Below are 13,327 nucleotides of genomic sequence, written 5' to 3' on the forward strand. Positions count from 1 at the left end.
GGATTCGAACCCTTAACCAAGAGGAACAAAACTTAAAAAGTTGTTTTTCTACCACTAAACTAATATCACACTTTGTTAATGGGTTCCCAATTCGTATTTGTTATATATCTACTAGATTTTTCAATACAAATACATAAACCGCGCAAATGTATGGGGGTTCTCGAGAAACCCCATATAGCACACTAAATCCGCCCTTGCCGGCCACACCACCTCGCTCACCACTGCCAGTATTGTGTGAATTTTTCGGTGATCGAGAGAGAAGAGGCAGAGAGGGAGCGAGAGAGAGGAGGAGGAAGAGGGAGTGAGTCATTTTTGTAAGATTTAAAAAGGTGAGTCAATTTTGATAGCATTGTTACCCTAATTAACATACAGTGTAATTATTCCTTTTTGTAAAACAAGACTCCTGCTCGACATGGAGATTGGACGATCCACGTGCATTGATTATTTGAAAGAATAGCTAGCTACTATTATTGTTGATTTTTAGGAAGTGGATCTTTATATAATTATGGGTATGTAAAAGTTTGTAATAAAATGTAACCGTGAGCATTTGTTTATGAAAAGAATACGGAGATGTAACTTATTAATGTAGCGCCTTAAGATATTCCGATTTCTTATTTATGAATTATGATTTGCACATTTGGTAAGACTGTATAAGAGTTGGAGAAATTTTGATAGCTTTAAAAAATTGTGGGGTTTTCATGTTTATGAAAAGAATATAACTTAAGAAATCCAAATTGCATGTCCGAATAAAATTTCAACTTCAAATCAACGTGATTTCAAATTATGATTTGAAATCATGTCCAAACGGGATTTGCGATTTGGAATCATGATTTCAATTCACCCTTTGTTTATGAAATTTGCACAAAATTTCAATTTCAACAATTCATACCATGATTTCAAATCTCAAATTATTCAAAAAGTAGGATTTGGGATTCCAAATCACGATTTCAAATTTTTAAAAATATAAGACTTAGACCCATAAGTTTATATTCTATAAAAAAGATTAATAAGTTGGTTAATATATTTTTTAAATGTAAAATTTGACTCAAAGTAACAATGTTGGTTCGTTTTCTCGGTCATCTGATCAGAAATACATGCTCGACGTCAAGAGATTGTCAATACTACGTGGGAGGATTATAAAAGAGTAGTAGCACTACGATTCATGTTCAATTTTCTTTTTTATTGAACTAAAGTTTGATGACTAGATGTTATATATTTTAGAAATGCCTTCTAGTTGCGTATCAACTTTGTTATGAACTATGGTGCTTATCTGGTAAGATTGTATAAGAATTAAGAAAGTTTTGATAGTTTTCAAAATTTGTGGGGTTTTCATATTTATGAGGAAAAATACAATTAAAAAAATTCAAATTGCATGTCCAAATAAAACTTCAACTTCAAATCAACTTGTTTCAAATCACCGATTTCAAATCATGATATTAAATTATGTTTAAACGGGGACTTATGATTCTGCGACACAGATTTAAAAGTGAAACATATGATTTAATAACATTTATGTGAATATTTAGAATTGGGATAACATCGAACTTTTGCATCATGCTCGATCGCGGCTTTACCTTAAAAAATGTTCACAAGGCTATTGATCAAATGGACTCATATGGGATACAAAACAAAAAATACCTTGAAGCCAGAAATCATTTCCATTTATTATGATAAAACATTACAGAAAAAAAAAAGTACCAGAAAGGGTATAACAGGAGTATCCTTTAAGGGCAATCCAGGTACATATTTATGTGCACTCACTGTACTCGATACTAAACTTATGAATGCGAGACATGTCTTTTAATTGATACACACGTTTAACGCTTCAACTTTAGTTTCTAAACTGCTAAATTTAAATTGTTGGTTTGATGTAAACACCATACTAACACATACCCTTATTAGGCTTTTTCAAATTAAGGGAGAAAAACGATTTGATCATCTTGAAGAAAATGACAAATAGAGGGATCTCCGGGCTTAGCCTTAAGCACTACAAAAGGCAATCCTTTGGGATTCCAAAGAGATGTATCTTTGTGGCATATTGATACTGCTTTAACCTTTGTTCTATCAGCACCAATCATAGATACCACATATGTCTTTGTACCTGGTCCGCCATGGCAAAAATGCACTGCATATGCGTAATTAAGTTTGTGGCATATCATGTTAGTCCCATCAGCTATCAGTTCAACTTCTTTAATGGTGTATTTTTGCACCATTTGATTTTCCCCTTGTACCTCTGTTGTAACTACCTGAATATTGTTTGTTCCAAGCATGAATATGCCGAAATCTACCATAGACTCTAAAGAAGTTGCACATTTTCTCTTCTCTCCTTTCATCGCTGGCTCTTCACAAACTTTGACTGTTTCCTCGATTGTTTTAGCATCCTTTGAGTTGCTATCTATAGAAAAATGGTTTAGAATTTGAGGGATTTTTTCCGGCGAGAAGGGAATTGATTCCACAAATTCGCGAGGCCAAAATGGTGCTTCGTTTTTATTTTTCAGAGAGGGAAAGTTGATGACTTTTCCTTTCTCCAATTCCTTTTCAAAGAAATAAGGTTTGTAAAGAAAATTATCTTGATGATCGCTCTGGGTAGGGCTTTCATTTGTTATCTCCCGAATCTCTTCATCAGTAGCAGCATGGAAAATCCAGGCTCCATGTTGGTGTAAACCGTAGTATACTTTCTTCTTTGTGCGAGTCTCATCCTCTGTAGTAACACAACAATCAATTTTCTTCAAATGGTTGAATATTAATGACCAAATTAAGTGTCCACAATGATTGTTTGTGTTCAAGAAAAACGAATTTGATAGCTAACAAAATGGGCATTCACTAGCCAAAAAACAACTTGGAAACAATATGTGTACCGGTCATATGAGTAGTTAGTTTCGGTTGTTTCAAATTGGATTACAAACTCTCATGAATAAATATGTAAAGTTGGATAGTATAGAGATAAAAAAGTGCAACAGAGTAATAATCCAGGTATAAAGCTATTCTGTTTTAAACATAAAATTGTAAAAAATTAAATACGTATGCCAGTTGAAGTTTGAAGTTTGTCTAAGAAACTTTTGACCATACTGGAAGTAGCTTAAACACACCTAATTGGCGTAAATATAATTAAGTCAGAAATGCATTAATACATATTTGGAAGACAAGTCAAACGACGCAAATAATGGAAGTTACAGATGTTGTGCTTTCTCTCACTGAACATGTAAACAATGATTAATTAGCTAACTTTTTTCATTGTAATGATAAAGTAATTAATGAATCTACTTTTGATAAAGTAACTGAAATTTGTTCATTATAATAATAAAGTCGTAGGTCTCTTGTCCCAATTTTATCGGAGGGGACATCTCATATCTTTTGTTACATAAAAATAACTGAACTTTATTCACTATGATAATAAAATTGCAAAACTTTAATATTTGAACAGTAAAATTACAACATTTTCTCCAATATAATTTTTAGATGTTATGATACAGTGAAATAACTCTCTAAAACAATATCCATTGAGATGAATTAAGACTAACCTGCTTGGGGAAGGAAATCTTTGATCACCTTGGGAATTTGAGTGTTAGGCAATTTTATTTTCCAATAAACCTTCGGAGATATAGCTGCATGAGTACTTGCTATAAAAGCAAGCTACATATATAAAACAATAAACAATTTTTTTTATCAGTATCTCCCATGATTAAACAATAATAAGCTTTTCCATTTTCGAATACTTCCATTTTTCAAAGAGTAGTATTATCTATGAGCATATAAATTGTGATATTTTATATGCTCATATATAGTACTCTTTTAAAAGTACTCGACTTTAAACTTTTCAGAATGAAACGATGACGAAAATGAAATAAATTGTGAAAGATAGGACAAAAACCATATAAAAGTACCACTCACCAGAAAAATGGTGAGCGAGTAGAGCACCTGCAACTTCATTTTTTATGGCTATAATAGATTGTAGAATAGATATAAGACTAAAACTAAAAGCTTGGATGAACAAGAACGCAAAACTATATTTATAGGCATAGATTACTATCCACTTAGTGAAAACAGAAATTAGATATTTGTGCTCCTCTTAATTAGAACAATTAATGAATTGCTGACAGCCTGACATCAATGGTCATGAAACTAAATATTATATATTATCTTATGCTGAACCCTCTAGTGTGTTGAACTTGAATTCCTCTAGAACTATTGACCATATAATTAAATGTGGCAGGTCCATCATCTATCAATAGTATTAATATTAATTAGATAATTATTGGCATGAGCGGAGTTAGTGTACCGCAAGGGTTCATCGAATCTCTTTAGCTCAAAAATTACATTATATATATAAAGTTAAAATTACTTATATATATATATATATATATCTAGTTGATATAGAATTATAGAGTTCATATAAAATCTCCTTGACTTCTTCATATGTTTGTCTCTTATATTTTGAATCCCCTTAATACAAATTTTGTCTCCGTCACTAGTTATCGATAATCTTTATCAAACAAAATTGACTAGACATCCTCCCTAAATTGGAGGCTAAGTTGCAACTTGCTATTCATAGAAGGTGGTTGCATAATTTCTTTTGAATGAAAGCTTGGATATCCCTAATAGTCACATTAAGTTTAAATATGAATAAATGAACCACTTGTATTTTACAATTTGTATTCTCAACTTACATATTTGGTTGCGGTCAAGCGTCGTAGGGGTGGGCATAAACACCGAAAACCGAAAAACCGAACCGAACCGAATTAATTAGGTTTTTCGGTTTCGGTTTTTTGGTTTTTCGGTACGGTGTTTGGTTCCGGTTCACCGGTTTTTCGGTTTTTCGGTACGGTGTTCGGTTCCGGTTCACCGGTTTTTCGGTTTAACCGAACAGTGCTGCTGCTACAGTGCTAATTGCTCATGTCTTTTCCAATTTCCAGTTTTCTCAGTTTGCTGCACCCCTTCTAGTTATACTTTATTTATGTTTGCTAATTGCTATGAATAGTTCTAGTTATACTTTTCCAAGGATACTACTGATTCTAAAATGTATAGTACCTTTATGTTAATTATTTATTAACGACAGAGGGATGGTGTAACAATTGAGCAAGGTTTGGACTGGTTCTGAAATAGAAGCTTAATTAATTAGATATTCGGTGTTGATCCTAAGCTTCTACTGACTTTTTCTCTTTTCCCCCGTCGTGTACATTTTCGTTCTTTATGTATTGCATGATCTAGCTTACATCTTCGCATTATAGAATCGGTAAGCATATACTTAAAAACAATAAAATAGCTCATTTTTAATTAAAAAAAAAGTCCATTTTACAAGCAGAAAATATCTCATTTTAGGCCCATGCAAAAAAAAAAAAACCGAATTAAAAAACCGAAACCGAACCGAACCGAATTTCAAAAAACCGAACCGAACCGAACTAATTTGGTTCGGTGTTCGGTGTCCACTTTCAAAAAACCGAAACCGAAAAAACCGAACCGAAGTTTGAAAAACCGAACCGAAAAACCGAACGCCCACCCCTAAAGCGTCGTATGCGGAATATGTATGTCTGCTCTAATGACAAGTGAAACACTATCCTTTTGAGAGGGTTGGGATGTTTACCCCTAAAAAGGTAACAGTTGAATTTGTACGCGGTTTAAAGAATACGTGATTTAATTAGTTGTTAACGTAATGAAACAAGGAATAACAATCAATCGAATATAATAAACAGAGAGAATGATAGCTTGTATTGTGAATAATTGCGTTGGGAAATTGGTCCGATGCCATGCTCTCTTGCCTCTTAACCGGACTGAATAAGTGTATAGCTTATAACTTTGAACAATGAGTGTTACAGAGTTTGTGTGCCAAAAAATTAGAATCCTCTTACTAATGAGGCCTTACCCCTATTTATATTACAAGGTAAAACCCTAATGTTCCCCTCAATAAGGTAAAAAGGTGAAAATGTATTTACTGCAGCTGGCGACGCCAACAGTCTGAACGTACAAGATGGCGGGATTCGCAACAAGAAATCCGGCCCGTCGCGGATTTCTCGTGTTGACGCTAACTGGCGTCTCCTCGGCCGTAGCATAACGGATGGCGGACCTGGTGGCGAGAAATCCGACCTGTCACGGATTTCTCGTGTTGAGGCTAACTGGCGTCATCTCGGCTCCCGGACTGACCTCATCTCGGACCTTGCTGACTCCGTATCATCGAACCCGGAACGGTGTTCCAAATCGACATCCATGTTCTCAATTTACCCCGACCTTTCACTGGACTGACTCAATTTCATCATAGCAGTTTTTACCGTATACAGATAGTCCCCACACTTTCCGAATCAAATTCTATCGGAGTGATGGGAAGTGGAATGATAACCTCGGTATCTTCTCTTGTAAGTTTCGAAATAGGCGGGAAAACAAAATGTCTTTTCACATCACGTCTGGCTGATTTCGAACACGTGTAACTTCCTGATTGGACGTCTCTTCGGTTCTCTGATTGATGCATTTTCGCCATAATTACTCCCCCCCCTATAAAAGTCTGTTTCCCTTCATTTTCACTATTTACAGCTTGATCATTTACTCCTCGTTCTCCACTCTTGCCTCGCTTTTACCCTTCATCTGAACTGTCTAAACCCACTATCGGAATCTTCAAATCTTCGTCAAAAGCCTTCAAATCTTCATAAATTTCTTCAAATCTTCATACATTATCTTCAAATATTCAAAAATGACAACGAACTCCCGATCTTCTTCTAGAAGCGCCTCACCGACTGCTTTTCTTCCTCCGGCGGCCGACGTCGGCGCTAGCCCAGGGCTTAACGACCAATCTGAATATTACGAACCCCGGGCTTATGAAATTCTACCTTCGAACTTTCATTTCGACACTGAGTTTGTGGTCGAAGCGCCCCCGAAGAAGTCGGCGAATTAGTCAGACAGGGGCTATGATGTCCGACGATATCCCTCTTCAATCAAGGAGAAGGACCTCACCGAGTTCGCAAGGATTGCGGCTGGACAACCCGTCCTTCTGAGATTGTAGTCATGGGAGAAGGTGAGAATATCACCTATTTCAAGGAAGGGCATTCGAAGGTGTACACCTATCCCTTCACGTTCAGCCTCGACCCTCCGATTGATGAGGTTATTCTTGATATGTGCAAGACGTACAATTTGTCTCTTGCACAAATTGGTCCGTCCGTCTGGCAGACTGTAACTTGCCTCCACTATTTGGCGGACATGTCAAAGTTCCCTTTATCCTGCACCATTTTATCCGGCTTTATAGCCTGCAGATTTTCCGTGGCGTGGTTGTAAAGCTTAATAAGAGCGGGAAATACCCCATTATTTACAGTGTTGACGAGAACAGGGACCGAGGTGGTTGGAGCGCTTTGTTGCGGTCAAAATCGAGAAGATTGTCCCGGAGAGGTATATGCCATTCCCCGAGCGATGAAACGATAAATGTAAGTATCATAGAACCTTTTTACTTCGTATGCTTTCGATTTCACATCTAACTCTCCTTTATTTCAGCCGCAGGATGGGTTCCGGACGAGATAGAAAATTTCTTCGACTGGATTGAGAGCATCATAAGTCAACATCCCCATCAGTTGCGTACCTGGAAAGAGCTATTCGACAAGAGATGGATGGCTAAGAATTATGGTTTGTGCAGTTTCCCTGCCTCGATTTATGTTTTTCCTTCGTTTTCTTCATCTTCTAACTTGACATTGCCCTTTTCAGGTTTATCGAAGGGTTCATCAATCCCGAGGCCAGAACGAACAATTGCTTCTGCTGTGCCAGGTTCGGTATTTGATCCGTCGGACTTAGCGCAGGTCATTGTTGAAGTGGCAAAGAAGAAAAGGAGCGCCTCTAAGTTTACCAGGCCCCCGAAGTCATCTTCGGTGGGCCATAAAAGATAGAAAAGTTCAAAGGCTGAAGGCGGTCCTTCACAAGTTTGGGGTATGAAAGACTTGCTGGATGACGATATTGTGCCTGCTGAAGTCGGGCCTAGTGCCACCACTACTGCTGCCGCCGAGGCGAAACCATCTCTCGACGGTGTTTTGGAGGAGAGAGGCATGGCCAGTTTGACTGAACCTTCTGCACTTGCCACCTCCGAGGGCCTTTCAGTCCCCATCGCTGAAGCTTTCCAATATCCTGCTCTGTTAAGGGCCATTATGCCCGAGACAGAGACTGTTATCGTCGGGGATGAGTCATCTTCGGAAAAGGATCCCCTGGCTAAAAGGGCCAGACGAACTGAACCACCCCTTCACCTGCCCGTTCCTTTGAGCAGGCAGATTTCGAAGAGACGTTCCCCGAAGAAGGGGATGTAGCTACTCCTTCTGTGATGACGGAGGACTCCGAATTTGGCCACCTTGCCATTCCTCAAAGGCCAAGGAGGCCTTCTCGGTTCCCTGAGTGAAACCCTGATGGTTCAAGGTCGAAGCTTGTGGAAGTCTTTCCTGCTCCCAGCGCTGATCCGAACAAGATGAGGTCGGCTACCATCATCGTCCCTGAGGACACTAGATTTTTGTCCAGGCCTGTCGGGATGGCCAGCTACCTCCGACCTCTTGTGTTGGAGTCTTACAAGGAGAAAATAGCAAGGGTGTCCTGGCAATGACTCTTTAATGAGAGCATGCATGCTGCTAATGGGGTGAGCATCCTATCTTTTCAAGAGTTTTGTCTGCTTCGGGTAGCTTTTTTTTTTGGGTCTGCTAACTTTAACTTTTCTCCTTCTGCAGTCCACCGTACTTGTGAATGAAGGTTTCATCCGGGCCATGAGAGACGTGGACGATCTGTGGGGTTAGCTAGATGCCTAAGGCCGGGAAGTTGAAAAGTTCAAACTTCTCTTACATCAGAAAGAGGAACAACTGTAGTAGAACGGGGATCCTTTAGTCCTCAGCGCCGAGCTCGACACAAAAAAAGAGCGCATCCAAGCAAAGAAATACCTTGAGCTTCTTACATAGAAGAATCAAGTTCTTGAGGCGGACCGTGCTCAGTTTTTACAAGAAGCCACTGCCTCGGCCAAGTAAATCGAGGAACACGAAGCCATAATTGCTGGGATGAGGCAAGAGATTGAGTCTCTGAAGACTGAGGCCACCAACACTAGGGAAAGACTTGCCCGAGTCAAAACTGAAAGAGCTTCTGAGAAAGAAATTCTAAGGGTGGATCAAGAGAAAGCCGAAAGCTAGGCCAAGGCCAACGAGGAGCTCAGGTTGAGCTTGAAACTTCTACCAATGCCCTCGAGACCCTGAGCCAAAGCAATTTTGAGTTGACGGTCCAGCTTCAGCAAACCTTGACTTAACGGGATCAAGCTCGTGCTGATGTCGATGTGGCCACAGCCGATCTGTGCTAAATGTGGAGCATGTCGAATGGAATTCTCGGAGCCTCACTCTGGAAGAAGCTCAGCCTGGCTTTGTTAATATTGCTGCCAAAATCAAGGAGGCGAGGTCGATGCGCTTAAGGAGCTCCTTGGAGATAACTCGGAGGATGATTTCACACCCCAAACTCGGTGAAGCATGATTGGCACCCGACACCCTACTGAACCAAACTTTAACTCGCATCATCTATGTCTCCAATGGCAAAATAAGGCCAAGAAGGCCAATTATGAATATAATATCATGCATATGTATATGTACAATGGGCCCACGATGCCAACATAACAACTGACAAAGCATGACTAAGTTGTATACATGAACTATCTACAAAGCCTCTACGAATACGACCAAAGTACATAAGTCGGGACAGGGCCCCCCAGCATACCCATAACGCAAAAATACATATACAACCCCAGACTCGGCAATGCTCCAGGAAGAAGTGGAGCTCACCAATCAAAACTGGTACCTAGAGGTAGCCTACTATGGAGGTTCTCACCTCGTTTGTCTACTTCTGCGGGCATGAACGCAGCGTCCCTAAACAAAAGGTTGTTAGTACGAATAATGTACCGAGTATGTAAGGCGGGAAATGTAACATAATAAACATATACTGCAAAGGAGAAGGATAAGAATCAACCTGACACTTCTAACTTACCAATGAGAATCTAGTATGCATATCTCTCTATACTCTCATACATTTAACTAAATCTATGTACAATACAGTCCTCTAACTTACTTATCTTCCCGATGCTAACTGCCTAACTAATTAGTGGTAACTGCCCAACCAGCCGTAGCATAGTGGTAAATACATATATTCCCAACCGGTCGTAGCTCGGTGGTAATAACTGCCCAACCAGCCGTAGCATGATGGTAAATACATATCTTCCTAACTGGCCGTAGCTCGATGGTAATAACTGCCCAACTGTGTTGACACCCAATTTTGTCCCGCCTCTCTGCCAAAATACCTATTTTTAAGCTTCTAATATTTTTTGAAAAAATAAAAATATATATATTATGTTTACTATAATTATTAGCCTCTTATCAATACCGACACTTTATTATTCTATTATAATTATTATTATTATTATTATTATTATTATTATTATTGTTATTATTATTTATTAATTCACAATTCTTATCATTTCGGCATTTTTACCAGCTTACGCATTTATCTTTGCATAATTAAATAATAGTATTTATTTAGTGCGGATTTTCAAAGAAAAATAATATATATTATTACACGGCTATTATAACACCATATGATCTTATTACCCGAGTCTAATAATCACACATTTTTGGTATTAAGTAATATTTTGTCACCCTCGGTATATTCATTAATTAAAATGGGTCTTTTATTCAAATTTAAATCCAAACTATTTCTTGCACTCGGTCCGTATTTTGACTTACCGGACCCCAAATCAAAGTCCGATTAACTCCTAATATTTTTTGGACCAGACCATATTTTTTATCTCAATTTTCAGACCAGTCCATGTTTTAATTCACTAGTCCATTTTTTAATACCCGGTCTAAAAATTGACCCGGTCCATAAATGAACCGGGTTTGACCCATTTCAGTGAAAATAAGGGGAACCCTTTTAGGGTTTCCCCTCATTCTCGTTCCCACCTCATCACCGCCGCTTCTCCCTTCCCCCATTTCCTCTCCTTCTCCGTCTTCTCCACCTCCCCATCGCCACCGCCGCGCCTCCCCATTTCCCCTCCTTCATCATCGCCTCCACCCCAACCGTTTCCCTATCCCCTTCTCTGCCACTCCCTCTCCTTTTACCCATAAAACCCTAGCCGCAACACACCCCCTCACTATCTTCGTCACACCGCACCCATCACCGACACCTCTGACACACCCCACTACTTCATCGTCCACACCCATACCTCCACTCACCCGATATCTCTGACACCCGACACCCTCGCCACTATCTCCATCTCCACCTCGTGACTTCCACTTCGTCATCGACACCCCATCAACATCCCACTCACCCCGACATCCCCGTCACAACCATCTAACACCACCACGTCTTCCTCTATCACACCCATACCCCGACACCCATGCGCATCTGCCTAAAAAAAGAAATAAACAAAAAAAAAAAACCTAAAAGGGAGGCTCTATAAGATGAACTGGGGGAGACGGAAAAGGGAGGGGGAAAAGGGAGAGGAAGAAAAGGAGTGCATTTTTTCTCTTACACAAAAAAGATCTTGAATCAAAAATCAAAAACAACGAGGAAGATCCTGGAAATCAAAACGCCTTCAAGAAACAGAGGGAAAAGGGATTGAAACAAAATACTGAGTCGCACAAAATCCTTTGAAAGATCGAGTCCTTTAGTCACCTTTAATTCCTTGAAATACGAGCTCGATTCGCAGTTTTTTTTGTTTGTTCTGTTTTTGCTATCGAGTCGAAATATCAAATCAATTCTTTGTTTTTCTGTCATTTACTGTGGTGTTGCTGTGAATCCGAGCATCGCAAGCTCGGATTTGGTAGTGTTCGAGTGTAGATCGAAGACTCGAAGCCTCACTTCGCTGCACCCGAAGAAGGTAATCTTTCATCCTTTCCTCCTTTTAGTTTTCTGTATTTTATTTCACTGTTATGTGATTGATATTGGTAGTTTGGTGTTAGTGTAGTTTAGTTCATATTCATGTTTGGTGTTTGTGTATGCTTAGTATAGTTTGTTTAATTATGCAGTCTTTTGCTTGGTAAATTTTTAATTGAAGGCATTATTGATATTCAGATTAAGTGTGTCTATTTTAATGTCTTATATAGTCTAGTTTAGTGTCATTGTAATCAATCTGTTTAAAGTCTGTCTAAATTTATGCTATCTTGTATTTTCTGCTCGTTTTGATTTCCCTCTGACACAGTTGTGTTAATATTGGAGTAGCTTAGGCCTTGATCCCACACTGCTATATATTGTCGTTTATTCTGTATTAGGTCACCCTCTAGTCCAACATTATTGTATGATGTCTTGCTTGTGATTAGTTGAGTTTACTTGATTTTAGACTTGTATTTGGCTTATTAAGTCGCCTGTTTTAGCTAAAGCTGTGCTATGTGATTTTGATGTTGAGCTTAATTCCTAAGATAGACAAGATATATAAAACCTTAGGGTTGGATGCTTGATGGTTCATAATGTTGGTAAAATCCTAAATGATTAATATGACTTGGTTAAGTATTAAACTAGTCAAAAAAGGGGGTTACCTGAGCAAGCTGATATGGTCTGTGTAAATATATGATTCCTATAACTCATTTCCTATAATCTAGATCTGGCTTGTGGTATCAGTAATTAGTAAAGTATGACATCCAATCAATAGAACTGAATGATTGCAAAGCTTAAGATCAGAAACTATCTTTATTAACTAATTAGGCAGAGAATAGGACTTCAGAGGGTTAATCTTATACTCTCACCAAGGATAACTGTTTTTTTTGGAATTTGATATAAAAGTTAGAAGTCAAAAGGGAAAGAGTAGTCTCCAGTTAATTCCTTACTGTAGCTGTATTCTTTAAAACTTATGCGAAAGGGTGTTTTGAGTCCCGTTTGGTTTCTGTTTTGTTTTGTCTGCAGCTTTTAACTCTTTTGTCTGAAAATTGGTTTAAAATCTCATATGCATTCCTGATAAATGGCTACTCATTTAGTTAGCGGAATTTAATCTTTCATGCCCGTTGTCTGATTGGTTATATTGATGCTCCCGACACTCGTTGACTTATCTTCATCTGTTCCTCATCTAGTTTCGTTTATGGTATGATATACCTCGAAGTATACATAGTATGTGAGCCTTAGTATACATCGAGTGTATACAAGGGTTGTACATTAGTGTATACCTTTCAGGTATATCAAGTGTACTCTGAATATTAAGTGTATATCACCCTTTGCAGATGTCCAAATTCTATAAACGTCTAAGAACAATGAATGCCACACCATTTGATTTTGCCCATGTTTGAGTATTGCTTGTTTATATGTATGTAGTGGCTATTTTGCGTATGCATGGATTATACTTGAGTATATGTAATATATACATATG

The 13,327-nt window shown here is 38.4% G+C and overlaps 1 protein-coding gene across 1 annotated transcript; it reads right to left on the reverse strand.

Annotated features, from left to right (window-relative positions):
* Positions 1-1,635: 1,635 nt before the first annotated feature.
* On the reverse strand, positions 1,636-4,069 carry LOC132623937 (BURP domain-containing protein 3-like). The gene is made up of 3 exons (XM_060338753.1): positions 3,892-4,069; positions 3,522-3,633; positions 1,636-2,701 (listed from the first exon to the last, which is right to left on the reverse strand). The coding sequence occupies exons 1-3, from the start codon at positions 3,928-3,930 to the stop codon at positions 1,914-1,916; spliced, it is 939 nt and encodes a 312-aa protein (XP_060194736.1). The 5' UTR covers positions 3,931-4,069; the 3' UTR covers positions 1,636-1,913.
* Between the last annotated feature and the right edge of the window lie 9,258 nt (positions 4,070-13,327).

The sequence above is a fragment of the Lycium barbarum genome, chromosome 12 (genome assembly GCF_019175385.1).
Source record: "Lycium barbarum isolate Lr01 chromosome 12, ASM1917538v2, whole genome shotgun sequence".
Taxonomy (NCBI): Eukaryota; Viridiplantae; Streptophyta; class Magnoliopsida; order Solanales; family Solanaceae; genus Lycium; species Lycium barbarum.

What these genes read in the sequence shown, in the direction of transcription:
- LOC132623937 (XM_060338753.1), bottom strand. Translation starts at nt 3,930, where the DNA reads ATGAAGTTGCAGGTGCTCTACTCGCTCACCATTTTTCTG. An exon ending in ACTCGCTCACCATTTTTCTG is followed by an intron (nt 3,634 to 3,891) that starts GTGAGTGGTACT and finishes TTATATATGTAG; the next exon opens with CTTGCTTTTATAGCAAGTAC. An exon ending in AGATTTCCTTCCCCAAGCAG is followed by an intron (nt 2,702 to 3,521) that starts GTTAGTCTTAAT and finishes GTGTTACTACAG; the next exon opens with AGGATGAGACTCGCACAAAG.